Source organism: Ostrinia furnacalis, unplaced genomic scaffold, assembly GCF_004193835.3.
Source record: "Ostrinia furnacalis isolate ACB-3 unplaced genomic scaffold, ASM419383v2 OfSCF3219, whole genome shotgun sequence".
In the NCBI taxonomy this organism is placed as follows: Eukaryota; Metazoa; Arthropoda; class Insecta; order Lepidoptera; family Crambidae; genus Ostrinia; species Ostrinia furnacalis.
In genome coordinates, this window is record NW_021133458.1 from 29898 (window position 1) to 51647 (window position 21750).

General features: G+C 37.5%; 1 protein-coding gene across 1 annotated transcript in view; it reads right to left on the minus strand.

Annotated features, from left to right (window-relative positions):
* Positions 1-19950, minus strand: part of LOC114357536 (Down syndrome cell adhesion molecule-like protein 1 homolog) — a gene marked incomplete at its 5' end in the record, with an annotated part of 41318 nt that extends 21368 nt beyond the window's left edge. Inside the window, 3 exons of the mRNA XM_028311216.1 lie at positions 9859-9970; positions 18724-18832; positions 19849-19950. Coding sequence (XP_028167017.1) covers positions 9859-9970; positions 18724-18832; positions 19849-19950 — 323 coding nt within the window. The remainder of the gene's footprint in view (positions 1-9858; positions 9971-18723; positions 18833-19848) is intronic.
* Positions 19951-21750: the final 1800 nt, after the last annotated feature.

Consider the following 21750-nt stretch of genomic DNA (forward strand, 5'->3'; position numbering starts at 1 on the left):
ATTAGTTCCGACGTTATTGTAGCTCAAAGAGACCCTTTCACAGCGCTCGCATAGCGCTGTTAGTCATGTTGTCGGATTAGGTTGTGGAATTCCTTCAGGCAGTGCATCGCCACAAATGTTAACCTTTGCTTTTTTGCATTGCTAGTCCCCATCTGTAATGATATCTGGAGTTTAGTATTACTGTTTAGCGTATACAACGTGACAAGTAGATATACCATTCAATTTCAATAACATGTATTCTGCAATAACAGAACATCAACAAATGACCTACAACATATTTCCAATATAGGAAAAATTTTCATCATCTACAACGTTACTAGTTAAGATGTCCCGATGATACTTCGATTTTCTTACAAGAATAACGTGACATATAAATAATTTATCTTTTACTTTGCTTTTTGTTTTAGAAGAACACTGTGATAAGTATGACGTGCCACATTGTCGAATAAAATAAAAATATTTTAAAAACTTACCTTTGTCATCAATACCGCGGTATCCTCGAGATGTCACGTTTTTCTTAAAAACGAAGAGCACCTCACATCTCAAAGCGCAGGTGGCAACTGAACTGTCACAGTGTCGAAGCCAACTAGATCGCCGAACGAGCCAGCGCTATAACGTAATATTTTGTCTCTTTCTCTCATAGTATTGTTGTTTTTGGAGTAACAAATACCCTGTTTTTGGAGATAAAAGAACGCAAGATCGCGGTTCAGAATTTCGGTAAAACAAAAAATTGTATATGTCGAGATGTCACAGTGTCGTCGCAAATGGGCGATATGTAGTGTAAGGCCCACTCGGTGGACTGATGATCCAACAAAGTGGACAAAGGTCTCCCAAGGATTTTCACAACGACTGGTCCTGCCTTTCTTGCATCCAGGCTCTTCCCAAAATCACTATTAATGCATAATACACGCACGAGTCCTCAGCAGTGGTTGGAGTTTCGTATTCACAAACGATGATTGCCTAAGTGAAGCGGCAAATCGAACGCACAGCGATTATTATAGAGCTCTGTGATTGGTCGGTGTGTCACCCTGTGCTTCCACGCGCACTGTGACACCTCATTGAAATGTTTGTGAATACGGGCGCGCGAGCTACCATGCCCAAGCGGACATATTGCTAAACTATGATTTTATCTGCTTTGAGAATTTTATTTAGTTCGTCCATCCATTGGGAAAAATCTCGTTATTCGTAAAAAGAAAAATATTGGAAATATAGAAAACCCAAAATTAGGTAGGTAGGTAAATGGTAGCAATCCCGTCAGAAATAATAATTAGGTTAGTGACCAAGAAAGTTAAAACAATATATTGGTACTTCCATAGACAGTTAAATATTCAAATATTTCGTGACACCCAAAGTTGATCAATAAGTTCACCACACAACCTTATTCCAATTGTAACAAAGACGTGTTGCGAACTTTTTGGCTACTAAATATCGAACGTTCAGAATATCGAACGATCAAAATATCGAACGATCAAAATATCGAAAGTCGATATAGACGTTTTTATTAAATTCATCTACCTGGCTCGGCTCCGGTGCATGGTTGTGTTTGGTCGTACAACTTTTCAACAAATGTTACTGCTACAATACCAATAGAATGTTTCATCAACATTTTTGTTTATTGCCATTAAAAAGCCCTCCAAAATGAGGACTGTTTTTCCTTTTTGGGACAGGCTAGGCTTATAATAGGTTCCCACGGACCTGATTCTCCAAATTTATAAACTTTTCAGGCACAAAAATACTTAAGGCACACATTAACTGGCAAAACAAAACTGTACGACCAAACACAACCATGCACCGGAGCCGAGCAAGGTAGATGAATTAACCTCCTGGGGCCTGGCGTCATATATTTATTACATAAAACAAAAAAATATAAATCAACGCTATCTGTTGAAATTTACCAGAACATTTACGTTAGTTAGTTAGATGGTGCATCTGTCCATCATTCTTAGCTGTGATTGGCTAGTGAAGTGACATTTATATTTTTTTATCTTTAATTGAACTAGCGACGGCGCCGCGACCGAGAACAAGTGGTTAGTAATAATGAAAATTTTACTAAAATATGAACGATTTCTATAAGACTTTGTTATTATTCGTTTTGGGATTTGAACTGTTTTATTATCTGAGTATCACTGATTGTGGAAATACGTATGAAAACTACGAAAACCATGGTGAAATCTGAATGTCATACAGGTATTACATGAGGTCCCAATTACTAGTGTAAACTGACAGAGCCCAGTGTAATACCTGTATGACATTATACATTTTCTATTAAATAGCATACAATCTGATATTATTTTCTTATTTGTTTAGGTAGATATATGCGAATATAACATATTAGAACACTCAAAACTCGATTTTACTGGTAAAGTCGGCCCAGAAGTATTATCAACACCTCAAGTCACTTTGATTTTTTTTTATGAAATTAAAATAATTTCATTAGGCACTTAATCAAATTGTTTTTTAATTTTTTTTATTGCTATTGACCTTATCTACATCACTTAATGTTAATTACACATTGGTGTGATGCATTTTTTTATCACGAGGATTTTTTAATTTCAGTCATCCATATGAAATGCAATTAAATTTTGAAATACTATTTAAAAAAAAATAGAGATGCAATGTTATTGCCCAAAAATGACATAAAACTTGATAAAGAATCTATCTAGCCACATTTTAACGAAAAGGTACTTAAAAAATATCAATATTTGCATCCACTGCATAAAAAAAAGTAAGTACAGGCAGAAAAAAAATTAAAAATATGTACAAAAAATTTTTGGCATCTCAATATATTTCAAAAATCGATTCAAATTCGTTGTAGATAGTCAAGAAACTTAACTAGGAATTACTTTTGTGCAATTTATTACGGGACATCCTGTACATGAAATAAAAAAGTCGTTGACATTGGGAACCGATGTCGTAAATATATGACATTGAGAAAATTGCCGTTTTCCAGATAAAAAATTTTATTTTATTTTTTAAGATAATTATATCAATTATTAATACTATTTGGATAGTTTTCATATGAATTCACGATAAAAATAATTCCCGGGCCCCAGGAGGTTAAATAAAAACGTCTATATCGACTTTCGATATTTTGATCGTTCGATGAAACGTATTCGATATTTTGTGTTTCGATCATTTGTCATTCGATATGGCGTAGGTAACCCGTCCCGAGGGATACCTATTTGATGCTGACTATACTGTCAAGCAAATAAGGCCTGAATGATGTTGACATTTAGATGAATATTTCATTAACTGAAACAAACTGTACACCGAACTTGAATGTCGTTGAAATATGCACCTTGTTTCCACGAAATTAGGCCTTCATTTGCTTAATGTAATTTAACTTGAATTGAACATCCAGTTTAGATCAACTATTATTACGTCAATCTTTATTAATACTGCGTAGTTCGTTAATTGAAGTTAGCAGTTAACAGTTAACTCGTGAACTGTTAAATTGAGTTATATGACGTTGAATGATACAGAAATAATTTACTACTAATAATAATACGGTACAATAATCGATTGATTCAGTTGGGTATTGAACCTACGCTCTTCTTTAGTTAATGCAAAAATAAAATAAAAATAAAATAAAATAAATAAAATAAATAAAAGTTCTTTTAACAACTTTAACATTTTTTACATTGCTTACATTGCATTGTTGTACATACATTTCCTTAAAGACCCGTTTAATGCTAAGGTTGTACCGACATACGCTTCAGTTCATAAAGTAACTGAGATTTCTACGCTAGGCTAAGCCTGTCATGTAGAAAATTTATTAAATGCTTAATAATTTCCCCAAAGTCATTTTTCAAAATGTAGGGAACCAAATCCAGGACCTCTAGATCAAATAATAATAATTTTGTAACCACTAGACATAATCTAACCACTTTGTGCTACTAGATAGAACCATGGGTACAGTTTAGATGAGTGAAATAAAACATTTTTCATTTTCAATCATTCTGTTCAGTTTATTTAACTCTCGCGGGCTACCAAAATCATCTTTGCGGTCAACCGTAAATATCTTGGCCATCACTGAGCTAGACGATTGACATAGTTGATTTAACTGAAAGCATTTCTATTGAAACATTTTCCCAAAATTTATGTCCAATCACATCCATCAATCCTGTTACCTTTTCCATCACCGTTAGTTGTACTTGTACCTCTAATAACTCACTAAGAAATATCGAATTTCAGCTATAATACATTCGACAATCCTAAACCCTATTCCACACGTATTACAGATATTTTATGAGAAAGTTTGTGAGTGGATGGATGGATTCAATACATAGTTTATTCAGTACATAGGCCCATTCTAGGGCACTTATACCAGTCCCGAATATAGCTTGCACTACCACCACTTCGGGACAACATAGGCTGGTACTGAGATGACGTGGCGGAAGAAACTTAGATGCAGAAAAAACAAGGCTCCTTTATTTATAACGAACGAGCAAAGCCACGGGCAACTATGTAGTACGATACTTAACCCTGCAGACGTAGCTATTAATTTATTCAACATCATCATCATTTCAGCCATAGGACGTCCACTGCTGAACATAGGCCTCCCCCAATGCTTTACATGTTGATCGATTGGTAGCGGCCTGCGTCCAGCGCTTCCCCGCTACTTATATTCCGGAGGTAGCGGGCCGGGTAGTCGGCCGTTTGGTGTAGTGCTTCGAAACGGACAACTATTCCGGAGGTAGCGGGTTCGATTCCCGCACAGTACAAACATTTCTGTGCATGAACATATTTGTTTGTATTGGACTGGGTGTTTTCTATGTATAATAAGTATGTATTTACAAAAAAAAAAAAAAGTATTTAAGTATGTTTATATCCGTTGTCTAGTACCCATAGAACAAGCTTTGCTTAGTTTGGGACTAGAAGCGCAGTGTAAAATGTCCAAGGATATTATTATTATTTATATTTTGTGCTTTTTCCACCTCAGCTTAAAAGCTGGAAAATTAAAGATCGGCTACGGGCATTGCCAAGTACCTGATCTATAATAAGATTAATTAAGTGTTTATATTATTATTATTATTATTATATGATATTAATTTATTAATCATACCAAACATCATTTATTCACTTGGCAAGTTTTTTTACAGTAAAAAAGCTTTATTCAGTAGATTTGCGTCTCTGGCTCAGTTCTCCAGTCTATAAACTCGCGTCTTTATGCCAATTTAAAACGCGGTGCCAAGTCGGTGTGCCAAATAATCTGGCCACTTTCATTCTGGGGTGTAAAGGTGTATTCACATTTACAGGGTGTGCGTGAGATGTGTTTTGTTTATTTGAAGACTGCTTGACTTACGCCCGTATTCACAAACGATGCTTGCTTAAGTGAAGCAGCAAATCGAAAGCACAGCGTTGAATAGAGCCCTGTGATTGGTTCGCGTGTCACCCTGTGCGTCCGCGCGCACTGTGAGCCCTCATAGTAATGTTTGTGAATACGGGCGTTAGTCGTATGCGTTGGGTACTATGCTAGTTGTGGCGGGTTTGATTCTATGGTGGATGACTGAGTTTCTGGCACTGCTTCTTCTCATCACTGGCCCATTTATTGTGTATTGGTGTAGGGTGAAAGTTATACGCTTTTGAGAATATATTGTTGTAAGCAAAATCAAAATCAAAATCAAAAATATTTATTCAGTATAAACCACAAGTGGCACTTATGAACGTCAATAGAAAATAATAAAAAAAAGAAAAAGGTAGCCCTTATGGGGCACTTTACATGTCTCCTTATCTTTTGGGCCCTACCAGCGCTTCGAGACAAACATATGGCAAGTGCTGAGAAGAAACGCCGGAACAAACTCAGTCACCACTTATTGCCAGGAATTATCTAACGGTAAGAATAGTCAAATTTAATTACATCAAATATGTGCAGACTGAACTGACCACGCATCCTTGTCATCAATATAGTCTTGAACCTTGTAGTACCCTTTGGACATAAGGGTATTTTTTATATGTATCTTAAATTTGTTTATCGGCAATTCGACAAGCTTTCGTGGTCACTAACAGAATAATTATTATTGACGGGATTGCTACCAAGTACCCTAGTTTAGAGTTTCCGATATTTCGGCACTGTTGCAAGCGCCATGATCACGGAGTAACTGAGGAAATTGGCGGGTGATATGTTATGGGCAGATTATATCGGTCTACCCTCTTTCGCAGTCTTTTATTACGAATGCCTCCGGTACCACTGTTCACCAACTTTTAAGAAGCCTATTTGAAGAAAACAATGACTTATGACTTTTTATCTGATTGCGCCATAAGGAGGGTTATTTATGTAGGTATCTATAAAAACAGGTAAAAGTTCTATATCTATTGTCTGGCAGTTTTGCTTATTTTTTAAACCATAACGAGGTAGCTCTTGTCCTGCATCCCACCTGATGGAAATTTTGGACCTATGGAGAGAGATTTTAGTTTTTCTCCAGTATCTACAAGTGAAGGTTGAGTATAGGTACTTGTAGCTACTGGAGATATGACTATCTTGTAAAATAACTCATTCTATGTTAAATTCCTAGAACTTCTAATCACTTTTCCACTAGAGCGATAATTAATTTAGTAATCCTTTAAGCGGAATATTCCTCTACCGCTCAGCTCATCTAGTAAAATTACTAGTACACTAACAGCTTATTAAACTAATAAACTATTATTCAAAGTTTCCATAATAAGCACCAGTAAAACGGTCCTTTCTCACAGCAATCCAGTTTTACAGGATACAGAATCCGGTACGATTTTTGCGGGACACTGCCAAAGGTTCGTGTGAATATTAATATTAAGACACGTATCTACTACTAAACGAAATCCTGCAAAAAACTGGATGCCTTCATGGGACGATGCCATAATATTCCTACCCGTCTGACGAGTGAGGATGGGCCTCTGGTAATATTAGGAGCGTAGGTACTTACTCTTGCATCATGACCTGATGATGATGATGATGATAATGATGATGATGATGATGATGAAACATATTTCAAAATTAATAATGTTTTTTTATATGACACGCATTAATCACAAAAAGTAACCAATAAATGAATACAAATAACAAGCTGCAAAAACTTCACACAGTTTAAGTACAGCCTAAGTAATGTCGCGCTAGGGTTTGTCGCTTCAAAGTCCTTTCGTGCTTTCGTTTGTCGAACCATCGTTCTGTCGCGCTAACGTTTGTCGAGCTAATGTGCAGTCGCGCCATTGATTGTCGGCATTACGTACTGTCGCCACTACGTTTGTAGCACCTTTGTTTTTGGCAACTATGATAATAATATACACTCCATGTTCACACAGTTTTTGTGTGACCGCAGCTCTACGTTGCGGTCATAATAATTAATACGTAAACGTTATGTGTGTGATATCACGCCTACTACCACAATGGAATTACTATCACGTAAAAAGGTCACGCTTTTCGCGGTTTCTGATTTCAGTGGCAAAAGTGTTATAGCATTATTATCTACAGTAATATTAGTATAGAGCGGTAAAGTTTGTGGGTATTTTTAGAGGTGATCTCTGAAACTACTAAATCGATTTTGAAAATCCATTCACCAGTAGAAAGCTCAATTATTCCTTAGTGACAGAGGCTAAATCTGCCTGTGACTCAACGAAATATATGCGAGCGAAGCCGGGGTAAAAGCTAGGGTGCAATAATTAATTCTTATAGTTCGAAAAAATTGTCATTATGTGTCTACCTGCAGAGGACGACCTTTTCTAATTTACTAAAATCAAAAAGAGGTTTAGGCCTACACTCTTTTCTCTTACCTGTACCACTAGTACGAAAAACTTTCGAGTTCAAAACGAGGACGAATTTTTGTACGTTTCGAGTTCGTGAAGGTCAAGTTTGTCCCGGGGGACAGTTAAACTGTCATTGGACCCGCAACGAAATTAATCGGAAGAACAGGAGTTCGAAGTTAAGGTTCGACTTCCCTCCATTGCAAAGCGGATGACAGGTGACAAACAAAGGTTTAATGACCTGTACCTCTAGTAGGAAAAACTTTCGAGTTCGTTTCGTTGCGTATTCAAAGTGTCATCGAAAAATTTTGTATGAAAAATTAAACAGCGCCCCCTAGGGCGGCTATAATATAGGGGGCGCTGTTTAATTTTTCATACAAAATTTTTCGATGACACTTTGAATACGCAACGAAACGAACTCGAAAGTTTTTCCTACTAGAGGTACTGAACCATGTACCTACCGTGTTTTAAGCAAATAAATAATTTGATTTTAATTTGAAATTTGAACCTAAGACCTGAAGTTATTATCATCCCTAAGTCAATAAATGCCAAATTCCAGTTGTACCTACTTTAAACTCGAATAACAAATTGGTTTTATCCGTTGTCCAACGTAAGTTTTGAGAATTATAATATTAACCCCTGGCTTGGTCAGGTCGCAGTTTACGTGAACGGGTTGGTGCACTAATTAGTTGTCTCTTTTTTGCAATTAGGTGCAGCACTTTGAACGCTTTGAATTTAACTTGATGTTTGTGTTTGCTGTCTTGGAATTTGTAACGAGATTTAGTTCTGAATAAACAAGCAATGTAAAGTTGGTGGAAGTTGTAGTTCGAATTAAATGTTTGTGGAAGAAATTGTTATTTGCACTTACAAACGAATGGATGGGCATGGTCTATTCGTTGGATCAACTACACAACTATGTAACCAGGATCTGTAGCTGGTATACACATCTATCTATCTATCTATAAAAGCGAATGGTCACTGACTCACTCACTCATAACGAAATCTCAGAAACTATAAGTGCAAGGAGACTCAAATTTTGCATGGGGGTTTCTTTTAGAACGTAGGTGCTCACTAAGACGGGATTTGCAAAATCCAACCCCTATGGGGGTAGAATGGGATCCACGCGTACGAAGTAGCGGGCGGCCGTTAATTTATGATATATCAATAGGAATCATGTAATCCGGGATATGATTTAATTGGTTAACATTGCATATTTTGGGACAATTAAATTGAAAATGCTTCAGTGAAAACCAAGTGCATACCACAATAAGACAGCACAAGACAGCACATCCTAATTGCATCTTGTGAAGCTTCTCAATTAACACACCATTCGGTAATTAACGTAACTAATAGACGATACCATGTTTATTAGGTATGTTTGATATTATAGTTACTAAGTAGTGTGTACTATCGATTCGCTAATCGATTTAATGACTAAAAGATAATACGGATCCTTCTGGCACGTAATCTGCATATCCCGTAACGTAAGAGAAGAGATACATTTGACACTTTAGATAATGTTAATCATAAGTCATCATCTCTCCTGTAATATTATCCTGCGGGATCCAGTAACTCAAAATCCCGCAAAACTAGACCGTCATTTGAACACATTTATGTGTGTGTTAAATTTAACGGGATACTAAGATAACTATAATACGGGATTTAAGAGAGATGCAGGTTATGGTGTGAGAGAGCTGATCTCCCCTGCCCTTTTGTCCCTATGTCTGAGAGTCCTCCACCTGGACATGAGCTCCCCTGGCTTACCTGGAAGTCTTTAAATATACTTCGGACGCAGGTTGGCCGTAGTAAGGACAATCTGGCCAGGTGGGGATTCTTGGATGGCTTAAACATGGGGTGCAGGTGCGGTTTTGTTCCCCAGTCGATGAAGCACCTGATGTCATGCCCTGAGTGCCCGAGCAACTGCACTCAGGAGGATTTGATGAGTGCTACTGACAACGCCACTCTTGTGGCGGAGTTTTGGGCTGACACTGTGGGCGGTTTGTTGTCGACACGAAAAGAAGAAGAACGGGATACTGCAAAAAAACAGATCCTGCAAAAAAGGGTTGTCTTCGTAGGAACAAGCCCTAACGTTCATCATGCGCCGTATCGTCATACTGTAATAACAATCAAATGTAAACTTACCAAAACACAAACGCAGGCGCCTCAGTCGTCTGCACCACCGAGCACTGCAGTCGCAGCGTTGACCCTGGCTTCAGGTATTTGTCTGTCGGCCCTGATATCTGCGCTCGCGCCTCTGAAACAATACAAAATCCGTTTACTTCAATACTTTAAATGATGAATGTGGACAAAAAATACTTTCTCAATAGGTCTAAGATTGAAAGTTGACAAAGTTGGCAAAAAGTGATGACGTCATGGTGACTTAAAAAAATGAATTTGTCGTGCTAGTCAATGAAGAACTATGTTTTGACACCTCATAATACTTTTATGAACTAGTCAATAAACAAATTAATTGAGGAACAGAACTGGTCCTAATGGTAAACCTTGGTTACCTCCTTTGTTCGACATTAGAGTCATTGGCAGACTACGGAACTGTGAAAGTCTAATCTACATCTAAACAAATCTTAAACAGAGGATAGATTTGATGTTTATTTGTTTGTGTTTGTTGAATAGGCTCCGAAACTACTGGGCCGATTTGAAAAAATCTTTCACTATTAGAATCCTAAATTATCCCTCATGAGTAAAGGCAGTTCGAAGTCTGCCGGGTCAGCTATAATGAAATAAGAAGTAAAATCCTAGTCAATTCTAAAACCTTGTATGTAATGAAATGCGAATCAAAATGTTCTGTAACAAGGGTTTGTAATAAGATTAATGCGTACAAGGCTTTTAGCCTAAATTATGGCATGAGGAACGTCCTGAATAACAAATAGTTTCGGCTGCTAAACGAATTTGTGAAGAATAGCCTGGGGATTTAAGCTGAATTTATCTTTTGATTAGTGTTGTGCTGAGAACTATCGAGAATAGTCAAAATACCCGTCGAAGTTACTAGTCGGATTCCCATTAGTAAAGGTCAAGTTCCATGATCGCAATCGTACTAGACTGAACAACCTGTACTTATTATAAGTTCGTTTGTTTCAACGAAAAGACGTCAAAATGATAAATGATTATTTATTTGCATTTGAAACAGGGTTTCATTTAGGTTGTAGTAGTATCATGAAGTTTAGCTTTTTCAGACATTAAAATATTAATATGTTATAGTATGTTCAACTGCTTGACAAAGACCTGTTCAAGGATTTTCACCACGGCAAGTCCTGCATTGCCAGGTGCTTTCCGAGTCCCTTACCAGGTTATCAGTCCACCGAGTGAGAGGCCTCCCTACAACTTGTCTTCCCGTGGTCGCAACTTTAGAACTTCCCCCGAGCCCCAACGGTCATCAGTTCTACGAGCTATGTAGCCTGTCCACTGCTATTTTAGAGTAGGCGCACACCGTTGATTTTTAGTTGGCCGATAGTTGTGCCCGATTTTAATTTGTATGAAGAATCGGCCAAATCGAATCGGCGTAGTGTGCGCACTGATCAACTGCCCGACTAAACTATCGGCCGACGAAAAATCAATGGTGTGCGCCTACTCTTAGTATGACTATGTATTCTGCAGGCTATATCGGTTACTTTGGTTTTCCTATGGTTCTCCTTATATCTGTTTCGATCACGCAGGAAAACTCCGAGCATAGCACGCTCCCTCTCTGTGGGTGACCTTGAATATGAGTGTTTTCGCAATACGAAAGAAGCAGCTTCGTGTTTCATAAACTTATTATTATTTTATGTATTATCGATAGTCTCAACGGGCTTTATCGACTTCTCCATAATCATACGACTGAAGTGTTGACACCTTGATAGAAACACGCCCGCTCAATAACTTATATGAAAGTTCTGTCTGGAAAGTAATATTACACACGTCTGGCCTTTTTTATATCCTATCTAGGCATAATCCGCGCCAATTTCAACTGGTAATTTTGTAAACTATTCGATAAAAATCGACTTAGCAGTGCTGTTTTATTCCTAACATTATTTTGGGTTTATAGGCGTTTCGCACTACTGGTAAATTGACATGCAGTGTGAATAGAATAGCTCATTCTTCTTGTATTAGGTCGATTATATTTTTTCCTTGGTTTCATCATCATCATCACCTCAGCCACAGGACGTCCACTGCTGAACATATGCCTCCCCCAATGATTTCCATGGTTGAAATGATGATGCTGATGACCAGATACATAGGCATCTCGATATCGATAAGTATTCGTCATTGTTTGTTAGCAAAAATGCCAGTATCCCTTGGCACCGATTATACTACCTAGTCCTTTCAAGTGGGAAATAAGTTTCGAAATTACTTCACGTGAAATCCATTTTCTCTTCATCACAATATTATGTGTATACCTACTTATTGACGCCTCCCACACATTTAATCCGATTTTCGATGTATGGATGGATGCTTTTATGAAACGCTAATTAAATTACTTTTATACATATTCCAAGCCAGTGCACAGAAATCGGCCGTTTTGATCTCATAACGAGCGTGGATGTGGTGTTAACATTATCTTTTTGGAGACAATGTTTGTAGCACGAGTATTGAAAATAGATTTGTCGAAGGTTACTGATGGAAAATGCCATAAGGCTCGCCCACGGTGACTTTTTACGTTTACGATACTCGCGACAGCATCGCTAATAAGTTAAAAAGATACATTATTATTATGTAAAAAAATCAACAGAACTTGGGCGGTCTTAGCAGATATTTTGATTCTATAGTAACACACGTAGCTCTGACTCGACCTAAAAGTGAGCGTTTATTTTCCAGTTGTCAAAGAGCTTTATTTACATACCTTACTTGGAAAATGATTATTTAATTAAAGCTAAGATTATCTTATGTACCAGTACACACTGCAAATTGAGCCTTCGAGCAGATTGAGCCATTTTCGCCAAACACTGGCTCATTAGCTCAAACATTCACCCCGATAGTAATTCCAAAACACTAGCTTCCAGTTTCATCCGTGACGTACACAATCCTAATGACCTCGCGGTCACCCCATCCCCCCTAACCCCCTTGTTTAATGGTGTCGAACTCTAAACAACGAACGGATCTAACGCGTGACAGGATTTATCTACTAGGCAGCGACAAATAGCGGTCGTTAGACTGCTCTATGAACCGTGCCGGTAGAGGTAGCGCGAACTGGGCTGAAATGATAAAGAAACCTTTTTAACGCAATGGTGTTACGCAAGTCAAGTCAAGCACGTTTTTAAACTTGAATCTGTTTACTATGAACTTTATTGAAAAAATTATGAATCACAGACATGATGAAGTATTTTTTCTTTTATTTTCAAATATAGTTTTTTATGGCGCTTCTTTTCAGAATTGCTTAAATGTATATCTCAAAGCGCTGAATCAGTATCGCATAAAAGACGACTTTTTAAGGGCAAAGTTTCTTAAAATTAGTTCAACGATTTGAAAACACGATAAAATAGTCTAAAAATACCAACGAAACTATTTGAAGGGTGACTTAAATCAAGATTTGCGAAACTTGGCTACATAATAACAACTTTTAACTTTTATGTAAGTTTAATTCGATCTCGTTGGGGCTTGTTCCCACGGGGACATCCCGTTTTTTGCAGGAACAGTTTTTTTTGCAGTATCCCGTTTAGCAGCTTATAATTTGTGTTATAAAATTAACGTGCACACAAACATCCCGTTTGCCGTGTCCCGCAAAAAACCGATCCTATTGAATTTGTAATTTGAATTTCAAACGCACATGAAGCGTATTCACAAGACAGTCTAGTTTTGCGGGGTCTTGAAATCTGGATTGCCGTGGGAATAAGCCCTTAAGATGCTGTTGTATGATCTAAATGTTGAAAATTCGACCAATTAGAACCCTCAAATTGAATTGAGCTTTGAGTTTCGTTCTCTAATATGACTAAGACCTACTTACCAAATTTAAATACAGCATAATATATGGTTACGGTGCCCCTATTTAAACTCACGTCCCTTACCGCTAAGTCTGCATTGTCCCCGATGATATTTTAACACCAGTCTCTGATTACCATATAAATGTAGGATCTGTATATTAAAGGAAACCCACAGAAAAAGATACAAAAACGCCCCACAAAGGGGTGTTTTTTGTGTGCCGTTAAACTAATTTACAACGGGGGATATTCTAACGGAGCCTAAAAAAGTAGGGTAAACCAGAGAGTGATTGCCCACTGGTAGTGATTGCCCGCTTTAAGAATAATATTGTCAGGTGCTGACTTAGAATCACTCTAGTTAGATTTGAATTTACTAAGTAGATGGCTCCGAGATCAATGTACAGTAGATTTAAAATTTACAATAGGAAACACTAAAAAAAAACAGTTATGGCGGATTTTGTCAAGACGGGTGAAAATGTTACTCAAACAGGTAAAGACTTTAACAATTTTACTAAGGAATTACTTTCTTAGAGGTTAAATTTTTTTTGCAAGTTATTTTATATTCAANTGAAATCCATTTTCATCACAAATATTATGTGTATACTTATTGACGCCTCCCACACATTTAATCCGATTTTCGATGTATGGATGCTTTTACGAAACGCTAATTAAATTACTTTTATACGTGTTCCAAGCCAGTGCACAGATTTCCGCCGTTTTGATCTCATAACGAGCGTGGGTGTGGTGTTAACATTATCTTTTTGGAGACAATGTTTGTAGCATGAGTATTAATAAATTAAAAGGATGGCATTAATGCCATAATGCCATTTACTCGTAGTTCGCCTCTTGTGCTCTGATCAATGTGCAAATAAGTAAAAAAAAATACATATTATGACTGTTTAAAAAAATCAACACAACTTGGGCGTTCCTAGCACATATTTTGATTTAGTAGCAACATACTCGTAGCTCTGATGATCTAAAGGGCTCTATCAATTAAACGTTTTGAGCCGCACTGTTGTCATGCGTATGCAACTTACTGTTGGTACTTGTCAATTTTATTCTGACGAAATTATCTTACAATTTTCTGTGTGCGGTACTACAAACGGACGACAACGGTCCGTCTCAAAACGTCTAATTTGAAAGGGCTCTAAAAGTGGGTGTTTGTTTCCCATACTTTACTTAAAAAATGATTATTTAAGTAATGCTAAAGCTATCTTATGTCTTATACCAGTATACACTGCAAATTGAGCCTTTGAGCAGATTGAGCCATTTTCGCCAAACACTGACTCATTAGCTCAAACATTCACCCCGATAGTAATTCCAAAACACTAGCTTCCTGTTTCATCCGTGACGTACACAATCCTAATGACCTCGCGGTCACCCCATCCCCCTAACCCCCTTGTTTAATGGTGTCGAACTCTAAACAACGAACGGATCTAACGCGTGACAGGATTTATCTACTAGGCGGCGACAAATAGCGGTCGTTAGACTGCTCTATGAACCGTGCCGGTAGAGGTAGCGCGAACTGGGCTGAAATGATAAAGGAACCTTTTTAACGCAATGGTGTTACGCAAGTCAAGTCAAGCATGTTTTTAAGCTTGTAATCTGTCTAATAGAACTTAATTGAAAAAAATATGAATCACAGACATGATGAAGTATTTTTTCTTTTATTTTCAAATATAGTTTTTTGTGGCGCTTCTTTTCAGCATTGACTAAATGTATATCTCAAACCGCTGTATCAGTATCGCATAAAAGATGACTCTGTAAGGGCAAAGTTTCTTAAAATTAGCTCCTATTCTTCTTTAAGGGTTCAACGATTTGAAAACACGATAAAATAGTCTAAAAATACCAAAAAAACTATTTGAAGGGTGACTTAAATCAAGATTTGCGAAACTTGGCTACATATAAGTCTGTATTATAAAACAACTTTTAACTTGTATGTAAGTTTAACAAGAACTTTTTTTTGCCTTATCCCGCATACGTGTTTTAATATTAACATTCACGCGAACATCCCGTTTGCAGTGTCCCGTGAAAGTCAATCTGATCGAATTTAGGTATACCTCAAATTTCAAACACATAATATTGTGTGCTCACACGACAGGCCAGTTTTGCGGGATCCTGCTGAACTGGATTGCCGTGGTAAGCCCTTATAGATGCTGTTGTATGATTGGTCTAAATGAACCCTTAAATTGAATTGAGCTTTGAGTTTCGTCCTCTAATATGACTAAGACCTACTTACCAAATTTGAATACCACATAATATATCGTTACGGTGCCCCTATTTAAACTCACGTCCCTTACCGCTAAGTCTGCATTGTCCCCGATGATATTTTAACACCAGTCTCTGATTACCATATAAATGTAGGATCTGTATATTAAAGGAAACCCACAGAAAAAGATACAAAAACGCTCCACAAAGGGGTGTTTTTTGTGTGCCGTTAAACTAATTTACAACGGGGGATATTCTAACGGAGCCTAAAAAAGTATTAAAAGACTTAAAATAAAATCAACCGTACTAGAATGTTTTTAGAGGGCTTACATGAAAGGAGCGAAGTATTTTCTTTTTAAATTAAACTCTTTGGAGTTTGAGCTTCAAATGTTCTTGTTTTTATGAAAGGAGACAAATTGAAAATTCTTGCGGTTTAGCTCAGAATTTATAGATAACAATCGTTGAAAAAAAATCCATAGCGAAGATAATTTAGTATATTAAAACTCGCTGAAAATTACTTCAATTCCAGTTAATAAGTCACCAATTTTTCATTTCTCTCCAACTTTCTTAGATCTCCAATTTCTTTAATACCCGAATTTGTGCTAATCAAATTAACCAATTTAAAAAATTCGAGTCCGGTACGAATTCGTATACTCTTTTCCTTAACCAGATTCGTTGGTATAGAGGGAAACCTTTTTCCCGATTAAGTCACTCACTTGTTAGCGTTTTTTAAACAAAAGGCGGTACGCATACGTGATTTGACTGAATCGTCAAGAAAGATTACCGGACTCTACGGTTACCAAAACTTTTTGCGCAACCGTGACGTCACTATCCTAGTGACTACAAGCTTGATTGATATAGTTTGATCGGAAAATATTGATAACGAAAGCTTTAACTTAGCTTCAGTATGAACGTTTTCAAAAGTTTAAACAATTCTAACTCCGAAAAAGGCATCCAAGTAAAATATGTGAATTTAAGTTTGTCCTCGATGGGGTGGTTCTGGATGCGGGCAGCGCAGGACAGGTCGTTCTGGAAATCCTTGGAGGAGGCCTTTGTCCAGCAGTGGACGTCGTTTGTCTGAAACAAATGAACTCCAAGTTGATCTCTACGCATCATCATCATCATTTCAGCCACAGAACGTCCACTGCTGAACATAGGCCTCCCCCAATGACTTCCACATCGCACGATTAGTTGTTACTAGTTCAGTTATAGTGAGATCCATTAAGTTTCAATACTAATCAAAAATAATTTTCTCTACACTTTAAAACACTAACTAGGTGATCGCATCGAGACATTTATAAAATTCGGAATATCTCCAGAATTATTCCAGAAAATCAAAACAGACTGCAAACTGGAAATGTATCGACAAAATGGAAGACCAAATACGACTCAATAAATCGTTGGCAAATCCTCGTTCGCGCCCTGCCCTAGCCAATAAAGCAAATTATTTGTTTTATTTGTCAATTCGTCCGGACTCAGTCCGATCAAATCGAATAACTGGGATAACTGGACTTATTTCGGTTTTCCAGAGCCAAGGTGAAAATACTCGATTTCTGTTATTCTGATTAGAGAGATACGTAATGGCCGCTCCAATTTCAAAGTTTTATATAAACTGAGCGAGAATTTCAGGCGCAAAGGAATTTTTATGGAAGGATATTGGCGTTCGTAGCTTTGATAAACTGATATTATTGAACCACAGGTTTGCTGTGGGAAATATTAGGTACGTTACTTTGTAAAGTATTTTTTTAGTGGTACCTTTGTGCCATATTTTTTTGAGTTTCATACTCAAAGTATTGTTACGGACCTTTTCATAGGTATGCCATTTCTGTCTTTCTTTTCCACTGTCAGCAAGCTCTATATAGTATTTAGTTAAAATTTGACACAAAGTGTATAATTAGACACAGACAGATTTAGAGTAGGCACCTATGTGTATTTTTATTACTGGCCAATTTAAGAAAGTATTTAGCATCCTATACGATGGTACAAACCCTTCGTGTGTGTTAGTTTCTTCCGCCACTTCTCAGCTCCAACCAATATGCCGTCCCAAAGTGATAGTTGGGCAAGTTACATTCTGGTCCTGTACAAATGCCCTGAAAAAGGGCATTCATCTACATCATCATCATCATTTCAGCCACAGGACGTCCACTGCTGAACATAGGCCTCCCTCAATGACTTCCACATCGCACGGTTGGTAGCGGCCTGCATCCTGCGCCTTCCTACTACTACATACAAACAAACAATTTGAATTTGAATTCAAATTTGATCTAACTCGCTCTTGGCTTGTTTTGATGGTCTGTTTGGATCTCATTTGCGACCGCAGCGAGCACAGTTCTGTAAATTGGAATCTTGACCGAAATTTCGAATTGCAATGTGAGCTCGCCGAATCTAAACTCGTGCTTTATTGCGATGAATTTTCCGCAAAATTTTAACGCTCTTTTTTCAGAAATTGGAATAAATAAACTAGAAGTACGTACCTAGCATATAAAATGACAAAATTAGGATAGCGAGCAAGACGGTAGGCAGGAAGACTTATTCTGTAATACGGGTTCGAAGAGGAAAGTAGGTAAAAATTACAATACCCTAACCAAAAATTATTATTACCCATACTTTTAACAATACCTAATAAGTATAGCACCAAGTGTAAAGACTATTTTATAGATAATCGCATGGTCTAAAAGGCTGTCTTACATATTTTTATAATAAAACTTACCGTTTCGCTGAAAATCGCAAAAACCTGTATTTATGAACTTTGACCTTGAATTTTTTTTTAGCTTGATCGATCGAGATGGTACAAGTTCTAGACTTTGTTTGTTCCGGCATTTATAGCACTTATTCTCTATCTTATTAAATAAAAATAAATAAAGATTAAAATTCATAATAAATGTCTCACCGACTACGTCGAGCCTTAGGAACAGGCTGGTGGGCGGATGCGACGACACCTGGCACTCGTAGATACCGGCGTCCCGCTTCTGAACGAAGCGCACCTTCAACGTCCAGTCCTGTGGAAGAATTGACTCGTTTTACATTCTATTTTAATAAAATTACGTACTACGAGTAGCTTTTGCCCACGGCCTCATCTGCATGAATTTCGTCAGGAAGACCTTATCGAGTAATAAAAATAATACAACGATGTAGTAAAGTAGGTAATATTTTATTGTCCCATTTCAATAACCAGTGATAGATATAGATCGTTTCGTCCACGAAGACGAGCCACCAATTTTTGGTCGAGGGAATCGCGAGGTGCGGGAGTTTGATCCGTCATTATTGTAGTATGCGTGTGCACTCATGGATAATTTAGAGTGTACCGATAACACTCAAACATTAGCGGAAGAATAGTGGGGCGCGTCTTCGTGGATGGAACGATCTATGTTATGATTTTTTCTGAGTCTCGATATAATTTTATCTAAATCGGTAAATGGATGAATGGTTTCTTTCGGATTTTTGTAATTTATGGACGATTTGCTATAAGGTAATTTTAAAAAGTTTCCACTAATACGATTTGTGTAAGAAGTGTGATTAGACTGAAACATGTGTTTTTTTTCGTTTGTTTCAGCCGAAGGACGTGCTGGACAATGGCCTCCTCCTGCGCTGCTCGCATCCGTAAGTTTTTTGTTACTTTATCAAGATTTTTAGACATGAAATGCAACATTGTCAATCAATGTTCATGTCTTCTTCTCTATTGCTAGGGGTATAACAACTGTCATAGTCTTGGAGCCAAACTAAATGAACTGCCTTAAGTTAGGTACTATAATTTATTAGTTTCAAACATCAACTAAAAGAAGACGAAACAACCAAAAAGTGTTTTATAGTTGAAACGCTACGTGTCATCATCATCCTTTTAGCTACAGGTCGTTTACTGCTCAACATAGGCCTCCCCCAATGATTTCCATATCGCGCGGTTGGTAGCGGCCTGCATCCAGGTCCTTCCTGCTGCCTTTATGAGGTCGTCGGTTCACCTTGTGGTGTGTGGTAATCAAAAATTATGATGTAGTTTAATAAAAGTATTAGTTGTTACCTCTGAATGCTGAAGATGTATGGCTTGAAACCTCTGGTCTGAACTGTACGTCGTTAGACCTACTGTTAACAGATGGTAGTCTTTTCTTCTGATCCATGATACCTGAAACAAAAGATAACATTGCTTAGTATAATGAAATAGTTAACCAATCAATAATTTCATGCTTTTTATCAGCTATCAAAACCTCAACTCCCTAAGTTTTTTTCATAAATCTGCCCGCCCACGTTGCATGGGCGTTGCGCGGGCTCATACTAAAGCTAAGCTTCCACATGTCGGTCGTACGCATCGGACGTATCGCACGCAACGGATCGTCGTATTATTTATATGGAAACTCATATAAGTGCGTCCACCTGTCCGCATCGTACGCATCGCACATCCGATACGATGTGTTTCGTACGATGCGTCCGTTGCGTACGATACCGACAAGTGGACGCTTAGCTTAAGGCTGAGTTGCACCACCTAACTTTGACCGTAACTATAACGATAACCGGCGTTTTTTGTATGGAGTTTAACAGATTTTTGACGTGTGTCAAAGTTAAAGTAAGATGGTGCAACCCAGCCTAATTTTCGGTATCTACTGAACCGCGAGTTTTAGCGTAGGCTTTCAAGGATATTGTATTATTGGAACTAAAATTATGTCCCTTATTAACAACTTAATAGACTTTTTTGATTTCAAAGCAATTAATATGCTAACTTTAAATTTAATTAAAAGTTATCAGGTCTAATATAGGGTACTTTTGAAGAAGTTAAGTCTTTGTTTAATTAGTTTTTCTCAACTACCTGCTTTACACCTTATTAACAGTTTACAACTAATTAAGGTACAAAACAAGGAAAATTGTGAAAAATAATAATTAAAATGTCCTTTTTCTTTGAAAATAACAATAAGATGGAGTTTGAAAGACATTTCAGTAAGGTCACTTTCAAATTAGGTACTTTTAAATAAAATCAATTAATACCGATCATTTAATTCTTAATTAAGACTAACATAAACCCTAGGAAATCGCGGTTATTTCGTATAACTCTCATTGTACAGGATGTTTAAATTATCTTCTGTTAAAAATAATTGTTGTAACGTATTCTTCTTCTTTTCGTGTCGACAACAAACCTATACAGTGTCAGCCCAAAACTCCGCCACAAGAGTGGCGTTGTCAGCAGCACTCATCAAATCCTCCTGAGTGCAGTTGCTCGGGCACTCAGGGCACGACTACATCAGGTGCCTCATCGACTGGGGAACAAAACCGCACCTGCACTCCATTTTTAAGCCGTCCAAGAATCCCCACCTGACCAGATTGTCCTTACTACGGGCGACTTGCGTCCGAAGTCTATTTAAAGACTCCCAGGTAAGCCAGGGGAGCTCATGTCCAGGTGGAGGACTCTGAGACATAGAGACAAAAGGGCAGTAACGTATAACGTATAAGTGTAACGTATTAAAAATAATAGGTGCATGTCGTGAAAAATAAGGTATTCGCCAACGAACAAGCGTGAGCAGGAAGCTGTTCATTACATATATCCCAACTAATATTATAAATGCGAAAGTAACTCTGTCTGTCTGTCTGTCTGTCTGTCTGTCTGTCTGTCTGTCTGTCTGTTACGCTTTCCCGCTTAAACCTCGCAACCGATTTTGATGAAATTTGGCATAGAGATAGTTCGAGTCCCGGGAAAGAACATAGGATAGTTTTTATCCCGGTTTTTGAAACAGGGACGCGCGCGATAAAGTTTTTCTGTGACAGACAAAATTCCACGCGGGCGAAGCCGCGGGCGGAAAGCTAGTATTATTATATTCATTAGTATAATGACCTAGCTTGAACTAGACCAGCCAGCACATTCCATAGAAATAAAGAGCCTTCGTAAAATATTGACGCAAAAGATTTGCACTTTTTAAAAGAGGTCGCAGATTTTTTG